Raw genomic sequence first — 9,666 nt, 5'->3', positions numbered from 1 at the left:
TCTCCGCTTTCTAGATCTGGACAGTGCCAGATTTTGTGGGTTGGGTTGTCATAGTAGCCCATGTGGGCGTGAGCATGATGAAGCACCCAGAAACCCAGAAAGACTTCCACCGGAACTTACCTGGCTGTACACTCTCACACACACACTCTCTCACACACACACACTCTCATGGAGAGTGGAGGAGGGCATTTACTTCATTACATTATAGGAATTTGGCAGACACTCTTATCCAGAGCGACTTACGGTTGATTACACTACATTTTTACATTAATGGCATTTGGCAGACACTCTTATCCAGAGCGACGTACAGTTGATTAGACTAAGCAGGAGACAATCCTCCCCTGGAGCAATGCAGGGTTAAGGGCCCAACGGCTGTGCGGATCTTATTGTGGTTACACCGGGGATCAAACCACTGACCATGCGTGTCCCAGTCATGTACTTTAACCATTACGCTGCAGGCTGCCCTTTAAAAATGGGACAGTGGGGAGAGGGAGTCCTCAAACATCGGTTTCCGGGGCACAGAGTGGAGAAGGGTGGTAGTGGAGTGACCAATTATGCAAAGTATTTTGCCAAATTTGTGTGTAGTCCTCCCTCTCATCTTCCTTTGATTCTCTGTGTCCCCTCACCACCAAACTAGCTCGGGCCTCCCCCCCCAGTCCCTGGCTTTCTGATGCTCTACGAGCTGTCCGAACCGAACTGCGGGCGGCGGAGAGAAAATGGAAAAGGTCCTGTCTCCCCAGTGATATGGCTTCCTTCCATGCCCTCTTATCATCTTTCCATTCCTCTGTCTCTCTAGCTAAATCTTCCTTCTTTCACTCGAAAATTAACGCGGCCGCCTCTAATCCCCGCAAACTGTTTTCAACTTTCTCCTCTCTTCTGGCCCCCCCTCCCCCCCCACCCCCCTCATCACTCACACCTGATGACTTTGTCTCCTTCTTTGAAAAGAAGGTCGATGCTATTCGCAATTCCTTCTCCCAACCCTCCACCCCTGCTGACCCTCCTACCCTCCCCAACTCCCTAACCTCCTTTTCTCCCCTCTCTGACGCCGACACGCTGAAACTCCTTACTTCCCACCGCCCGACCACCTGTCCTCTTGACCCCATCCCCTCTCCCCTCCTACAATCTATATCTGAGGACATTCTCCCTTTTCTCTCCTCTCTAATCAACACCTCCCTCTCTTCCGGCACCATGCCCTCTTCCCTGAAGAGGGCCAGAGTCACTCCCCTCCTCAAAAAACCTACTCTCGATCCCTCTGCCCTGAACAACTACCGGCCTGTCTCTCTTCTTCCCTTTCTTGCTAAAACCCTGGAACGGGCGGTCTGCTCCCAACTGTCCACTTATCTTCTCCACAACAATCTCCATGACCCCAACCAGTCTGGCTTCAAGAGTGGCCACTCCACTGAAACCGCCCTGCTCGCGGTCACTGAGGCACTCCACTCTGCTAAAGCAAAATCCCTCTCCTCTGTCCTCATCTTCCTCGACCTGTCGGCCGCCTTCGATACAGTCAACCATGAGATTCTGCTCTCATTGCTGTCTGGGATGGGCGTCACAGGTTCTGCGCTCGCTTGGTTTTCCTCCTACCTCTCTGGTCGCTCTTACCAGGTGACTTGGAGGGGCGCACTCTCCGACCCTCAACCCCTACGAACTGGAGTCCCGCAGGGCTCGGTTCTTGGGCCTCTCCTCTTCTCGCTATACACCATGTCTCTTGGCTCTGTTATCTCTTCCCACGGCTTCTCTTATCACTCCTACGCTGATGACACCCAACTCTTCATTTCCTTCCCCCCTGACACCCAAATCACCACACAGATCTCTGCCTGCTTGGCTGATATCTCTGCATGGATGACTTCCCATCACCTGAAGCTCAACCTTGCTAAAACTGAGCTTCTCTACATCCCTGCTAAGTCCTCTCCGTCAATCGACCTCTCACTGACTGTGGAGGACTTTGTAGTTTCCTCCTCCCGTACGGCAAAGAATCTTGGGGTGACTCTTGATAACTGCCTCTCCCTGGCTCCACAAGTATCCTCCACTGCCAGAACCTGCAGGTTCTTTCTGTTTAATATACGCCGCATCCGTCATCTCCTGACGGAGAAAGCCACCCAGCTCCTAGTCCAGGCGCTCGTCATTTCCCGCCTGGATTACTGCAACTCCCTCCTAGCCGGTCTCCCAGCGTGCGCCATCAAGCCCCTCCAGCTGGTCCAGAATGCTGCAGCCCGCTTGATCACCAGTCAGCCCAGGTCGGCTCATGTCACCCCGCTTCTCATTGGCCTCCACTGGCTTCCTATTGCCGCACGCATCCGATTCAAGGCCCTAGTGTTGGCATTTCAGGCTGCTAAGGGGACTGCCCCACATTACATACAATCCCTGATCACTCCCTACTCCCCAGCTAGACCACTCCGGTCTGCCAGCTCTGGTCGCCTTACGGTTCCCTCTCTACGGGCACCTGGCGGTCGAGCTGCACGTTCACGCCTGTTTTCCGTTCTGGTTCCGCAGTGGTGGAATGACTTGCCTACCACTGTCAGGACAGCAGAATCCCTCCCCCTATTTCGACGCAGACTCAAAACACACCTCTTCAAACTCTACCTTAGTCCCCCCTCCTGATTTACCCCGCCCCCCCCCTTCTGATACCCCTATCCCTGTCTAACCCCCCCCCCCCCCCCAAAAAAAAAAAAAAAAAAAAAAAAAAAAAAAAAAAAAAATTGCACTTATGATGACGACTATATGTTTAGAACAGCAGTCCAGGTGTATTTTTCTTGTTCTGGATGTGATGCTTTGACTTGTGGTAGAACCTATGCACTTGTAAGTCGCTTTGGATTAAAAGCGTCTGCCAAATGACTAAAATGTAAATGTAAATGTAAAATGTAGTTATTATCGGAAATTGTCAAAAAATAATGGGACCCTAGGAAACCGAGAAAGTGTGAATTAGACAAACAAAATGCTTCACAGACGTAGCAGAGGGGGAGAGGTGGATCCACAGGTCAGTTACAGACATGGCAGATGGGGAGAGGTGGATCCACAGGCCAGTTACAGACATGGCAGATGGGGAGAGGTGGATCCACAGGTCAGTTACAGACATGGCAGATGGGGAGAGGTGGATCCACAGGTCAGTTACAGACATGGCAGATGGGGAGAGGTGGATCCACAGGTCAGTTACAGACATGGCAGATGGGGAGAGGTGGATCCACAGGTAGGTTACAGACATGGCAGAGGGGGAGAGATGGATCCACAGGTCAGTTACAGACATGGCAGATGGGGAGAGGTGGATCCACAGGCCAGTTACAGACATGGCAGATGGGGAGAGGTGGATCCACAGGTCAGTTACAGACATGGCAGAGGGGGAGAGGTGGATCCACAGGTCAGTTACAGACATGGCAGATGGGGAGAGGTGGATCCACAGGTCCATCAATTATATGTCAGGCTTTCTGAGAAGAATACTTTGGCAAAGGATGTGCTGATGTTTTCTTGCTCAAAGGAAAAATTAGCAGTTCCTAACTTCTACTTCTTGCTCCTCAAAGGGGTTGCAATGCCCTTAAAGATGGCGGTCCTCGATCGATTTCCAGGTCAGGATGGAGAAAAGAAAGTGATTGGATTGAGCCCAGTGTGTTCACTGTTCACTGTGACATAATTAGCGTCACTCTGACCATACTACATTCCTGCATGCTCGGAAATAATGGCTGTCTCTGCAAAAAACTCCACGATGTTCAGCTGTGAAGCCCTTGCCATTATCTCAGAAACTCACTGTACTCCCCCCCAACGTAGGGCTGCCCAACCCTGCTCCTGGAGATCTACTGTCCTGTCGGCTTTTATTACAACCATAATTTGGCATGTCTGATTCTACTATGGGTGGCACAGATGGGGCAGGGGGGAACACTGCTGCCTCACAGCAAGGAGGTCCTGGGTTCGTATCCTGGTCGGCCGGGGCCTCTCTGTGTGGAGCTTGCGTGGGTTTCCTCCGGGTACTCCGGTTTCCTCCCACAGTCCAAAGACATGCAGGTTAGGCTGATTGGAGAGTCTAAATTGCCCAAAGGTATGAGTGTGTGAGTGAATGGTGTGTGTGCCCTGCAATGGACTGGCGACCTGTCCAGGGTGTATTCCTGCCTTTCACCCAATGTATGCTGGGATAGGCTCCAGCCCCCCTGCGACCCTGCTCAGGATAAGCGAGTTAAGATAATGGATGGATGGATGGATGGATGATTCTACTATTTAGCAGCTCAACAAGCTCTGTAGCTGCTGAATGGGGTGTGTGTTGGGTTTTGTTTTGTGTGTTTTGTTTGGTAGGGAGCAGAATTAGTGGGTGTTGGTGATGAAGAGGGGGAGGATGATAAAGGTGAAATTAGCAAAAGGAAAAAGCAGGGGAAAAACAACAGAAGAACGAGTGGCTGCTTACGAAATGCTAATAGCAACACAACTGACTGCAATAATTACACATAACACAATTTCAATGAAATTACACATCATTCACGGAATATAGGTACATTTTAGTTCTTTGAGTGAGTGGCAGTAGAAATGTCAAAACTGTGACAGCTCCAGTCCTGGGGGGCCGGATGGGCAGCTCCAGTCCTGGGGGGCCGGATGGGCAGCTCCAGTCCTGGGGGGCCGGTGAGTATGCAGGATTTCGCTGCCACCAGTTGCCCTGGCTCAATCAGCTAATTAGCCATATGCAGGCGGATTCACTCGTAAATTAGACCACAATAAAATGCTACAAGACAAGAATATTTATCAGCTACTGGTTATATGTTGGAATGTAGCTTAAAATTACAGATCATGGAAATGATCGGGCTCATTAAATAACTAAGAGCAGAAGGAGATACGGCCCTCGTTGCCCATCCCTGATTAAAACAAATGTCCGGAGGCCTCACTGCAACACCGCCAAGGAGACGCCAGAGGGAGCCACAGCCTTTAAAATCAATACACTTCTCATGCGCGCATGCGCAGCATATCTTTACTTCCGCCTGAGGTTCTTACCGATTCCACACAACACTGGACATGTTCTATAATTTAGACGATGTAATGTTTGGTTTTAGTCACGTGATTTGCTGAATCTTCATTCACTGTTTTAACCTCCATTGCATTTTGCCATATGTATTGGAACTTTGTCCAAAATTGATGTAACCTGCAAACTACATAACAATGCAGCTTTGCAGTTCAGGCTATATTATACATTCTATGCTAAATTAAGGTACTATCGCTCAAATTATATACGAGCTGGATTAAGGAAATGAAATTTAAAGCGCTGGCATTCCTACTATTTATTTTTAGGGTCTAGTCCCTCTCTTGGGAATATCAGAACTCCATAAATTCAGCACAGAGTTGATGGGAATCTCACAGAAAGAAGGCTGACTTCTCCTCAGATTACAGTCTTCGCTTTCTCTTGTCCGTTGGACTCGTATGAGCTTTCGAACCGCCGTAAAAACATCTGGAAAAGCGAGAGTTCGCGCTGACGGCCCGGACCGACGCGAGCATTCCTGACAGAGCCCACCCCGGCGCGCGGCCTGACAGCGCTCCAAGCAGAAGGGTCGTGACGTAAAAGCGTCACTTTACAACGCAATAAACAGCGTGCCGTCGACACGTGATAGTAAACGTAGATAATGCATCCATTTCTAATGTAGGCCTAATTGTTTATAAAGAATAACACAGACCTCTCACATCTATAAAACAGATACATAGATAATATTTCGATATTGGTAGATACAGTTTTGAGGACATAGATAGCTTGAAATTGAGTCCAGAGAAGTACATATATGGTTGTCAAAATATCATGTTCTTTTGTAACAACAGCTGTGCACATCTCATTGTGGCTACACTGGGAACCACAAACTTCTGAGTCCCAGTCATGTACCTTAGCCACTAGGCTACAGGCTGTCCCAGTCATGCACCTTAGCCACTAGGCTACAGGCTGCCCCAGTCATGCACCTTAGCCACTAGGCTACAGGCTGCCCCAGTCATGCACCTTAGCCACTAGGCTACAGGCTGTCCCAGTCATGCACCTTAGCCACTAGGCTACAGGCTGCCCCAGTCATGCACCTTAGCCACTAGGCTACAGGCTGTCCCAGTCATGCACCTTAGCCACTAGGCTACAGGCTGCCCCAGTCATGCACCTTAGCCACTCGGCTACAGGCTGTCCCAGTCATGCACCTTAGCCACTAGGCTACAGGCTGTCCCAGTCATGCACCTTAGCCACTAGGCTACAGGCTGCCCCAGTCATGCACCTTAGCCACTAGGCTACAGGCTGTCCCAGTCATGCACCTTAGCCACTAGGCTACAGGCTGCCCCAGTCATGCACCTTAGCCACTAGGCTACAGGCTGCCCCAGTCATGTACCTTAGCCACTAGGCTACAGGCTGCCCCAGTCATATACCTTAGCCACTAGGCTACAGGCTGCCTCAGTCATGTACCTTAGCCACTAGGCTACAGGCTGCCCCAGTCATGTACCTTAGCCACTAGGCTACAGGCTGCCCCAGTCATGCACCTTAGCCACTAGGCTACAGGCTGCCCCAGTCATGCACCTTAGCCACTAGGCTACAGGCTGCCCCAGTCATGTACCTTAGCCACTAGGCTACAGGCTGCCCCAGTCATGTACCTTAGCCACTAGGCTACAGGCTGCCCCAGTCATGTACCCGAACCACTAGGCTAAAGGCTGCTGTTATGGCTTGGGCACGTATGGCTGCCACTGGAACTGGCTCTCTTCTGTTCATCAATATTGTCACTACTGAATGACTCTGACGGCGTTGCCTCTCAGCAGGACCACAAGCCCAAACATTCTGCCAGAGCAGCCAATGGGTGGAATGTCCTTGACTGACCAATCCTGAATGGACCTGCTGAACACCAGACTGGAGCCAGTCAGCCTGCAACACCAGCAGGAGCTGAAGAGGGCTGCAGTACAGGCCTGGCAGAGCAGCACCAGGGAAGAGACCCAGACTCTGGTGATGGGTTATGGGAGGACTCTGCATAAAACAGACTGTAATTCCAACAGTAATCACCTCATATGGATCTAAAGACCATCAAATTAAAGCTGACAGTCTGCAGTTTAAGATCACAGTCATTGTTGTATTTCAAATACAGAATATATTTGGACTGTATTTTCCTTTCAGTGTTTGCTTTGATTTTTAATCTTTAATCGCGGAAAGGTAAAAAAAAAGTAACAAAAAAAACGTCGGATTCTGGCTCATTGCATTAGGAGAGGGGGATTGAGAGAGAGAGAGAGAGAGAGAGAGAGAGAGAGAGAGAGAGAGAATGAGTTCCGCTTCCTTTGAGTGTACTGAGCGGAGGGACGCAGTCAGCAATTAGCTGGAGAGGGAAAGATAACTGTCGCGGACTGTGGCTGGGTTAAGCGAGGGAAAGTGCCCAGAACGAGACGCACAAACCCAACATTTTGATGCGAGGAAAAGAGAAAGTGGCCCGCTGCTCCTTTGAGAGAGAATCGCCTAGACGGGACTGATGAAGAAATGGCAGCGGAATCGACCCGGAGATTCACGAAGAACCTGCTGAAACCGGGCACCGCGGCTGAGATCAGGCAGACTGCATCCAGCGCGGTCAGGCAGTCGGCTGCGGCGGTGAGTCGGGGCTCCCGAGTCCGGATTACACGCGCGAGAGACGGGCGACTAGCGCGAAGCTGGCAGTGTTGTGGGCTCGGTGTGTAACCTTCGGGTTCAGTAGCCTAATGGTGTTTCTCATTCGCCTGCTGCACACTGTCGCTTTATCGCAGCACCCCACTGATTGCGTCCTGGATGTAGGAGCAGCACCACTGCATCCGTCCTGCCAGGCGAACTTGACGCCCATTCTTTGCTTGCTTTGAGAATAGCAGGGCTCGTAAATATACCCAGTGTTGCAGGATTGTGAACTGCAAGGCGTATTTGCTGAAAAACTTGCTTTTAGGACAAAATATAATGGCGGTTCTTTGGATCCAGCGAGAGACACAGGCTTGCATTATTTCGACCGTTCCGCGGCGAACTGGTTACAAAGCTGCGATTGAGGAGAGGCAGGGCGGCGAGTGAGCGGCTCTGAGCGAAAAAGGGACATTGCGCCGCCTCCCGCATCACCGCTGCTTTGAGTGGCAGCGGTTGTCTGTCCGTTTGTAGTTTTGGGTATTTTCCACACTTCTGAGAAATAAATAAATAAACGGGTGTTTAAATGTGGTGCGGTGGATTCCGCGGGAAAGACCTTGCTGTCTCGAAATGAGGACGCGGGCTGACGTAGGCAGAGGACGGGAAACCGTCTGAACGCTGCCCGCACTGTACCACAGACGCAGCATGACGGGGGAACCCAGCTCTGAGCTGAGGAGGCTACCAGTCGGTGTTCAGCTAAGGAATAGTTTCACATTAACTGATCCTTGACTCTGTATGGTGACCATAATAGCAATAGTTTTTGTTCTTCTTTCATTATGTACATATACGTACAGTACTGTAAGGCACAGCAGAGTGTCACCTGAAACATTATTGGAGTGTGCGTGGTGTTTTCGGCAGCTTGGCTGTGCAGGGAGCATTTGGCACATTGTGCTACCCGCTCATGTGTTCTGAGGGGTATTTGGGTGCATGTTTTGGGCGGTAATCGGGGTGCAGTGGAGGTCTGTGAGGTGCTTCTGCAGGCTAACTGAGTAACTGCAAGGGAACCCCTGCCTTCTGTTTAAGAGCCTCTCAGTGCTGCCCTCTGTTTAAGAGCCTCTCAGTGCTGCCTTCTGTTTAAGAGCCTCTCAGTGCTGCCTTCTGTTTAAGAGCCTCTCAGTGCTGCCCTCTGTTTAAGAGCCTCTCAGTGCTGCCTTCTGTTTAAGAGCCTCTCAGTGCTGCCCTCTGTTTAAGAGCCTCTCAGTGCTGCCCTCTGTTTAAGAGCCTCTCAGTGCTGCCCTCTGTTTAAGAGCCTCTCAGTGCTGCCCTCTGTTTAAGAGCCTCTCAGTGCTGCCTTCTGTTTAAGAGCCTCTCAGTGCTGCCCTCTGTTTAAGAGCCTCTCAGTGCTGCCCTGTATCTACTACAGCCTCCTGCAGCGTGATTGGCTACAGGCTGTCCCAGTGCTGTGTGGGGGCATGTGGGCTTAATGTACACACACACACATATACTCACAATCACACACAATCACATGTGTGACTGTGAGTGTGTGTGTGGGGGGGGTGTGAGTGTGTGAGTATGAGTGTGAGTGTGAGTGAGTGTGTGTGTGGGGGGGGGGGGGGGGTTTGTGTGTGTGTGTGTGTGTGTGTGTGGGGGGGGGGGTGAGTGTGTGTGAGTGTGTGTGTGTGTGTGTGGGGGGGGGGGGGGTGAGTGTGTGTGAGTGTGAGTGTGTGTGTGTGGGGGGGGGGGGGGGGTGAGTGTGTGTGAGTGCCCTGTTATGAGTGTGAAGGTCACATTCTGTCCCAGAGGAGGGAGGGCGATCTCTCTCCTAATCTCTCTCTGTCTCCTGCAGGACTCAAGGGCTTTGGCAGGCCGCACGTTCCACAGTTATTCATATAACAGTGTCAGTGTGTGTGTGTGTGTGTGTGTGTGTGTGTGTGTCACCGTTCAGATACAGTGTGTGTGTGTGTGTCACCGTTCAGATACAGTGTGTGTGTGTGTGTGTGTGTGTGTGTGTGTGTGTGTGTGAGTGTGTGTGTGTGACTGTCACCGTTCAGGTACAGTGTGTGTGTGTGTGTGTGTGTGTGTGTGTGTGTCACCATTCAGATACAGTGTGTGTGTGTGTGTGTGTG

General features: G+C 50.9%; 1 protein-coding gene across 1 annotated transcript in view; it reads left to right on the top strand.

Annotated features, from left to right (window-relative positions):
- The first annotated feature begins 7,255 nt into the window (after positions 1–7,255).
- The window catches only part of dock10 (dedicator of cytokinesis 10), a 98,061-nt gene continuing 95,650 nt past the window's right edge, over positions 7,256–9,666 (top strand). Inside the window, exon 1 of the mRNA XM_061217124.1 lies at positions 7,256–7,549. Coding sequence (XP_061073108.1) covers positions 7,442–7,549 — 108 coding nt within the window. The 5' untranslated portion in view covers positions 7,256–7,441. The remainder of the gene's footprint in view (positions 7,550–9,666) is intronic.

This window comes from Conger conger, chromosome 13 (genome assembly GCF_963514075.1).
Source record: "Conger conger chromosome 13, fConCon1.1, whole genome shotgun sequence".
Lineage (NCBI taxonomy): Eukaryota > Metazoa > Chordata > Actinopteri > Anguilliformes > Congridae > Conger > Conger conger.
Note: the sequence above shows the minus strand (reverse complement) of the source record. Positions and strands in the feature narration are given on the sequence as shown.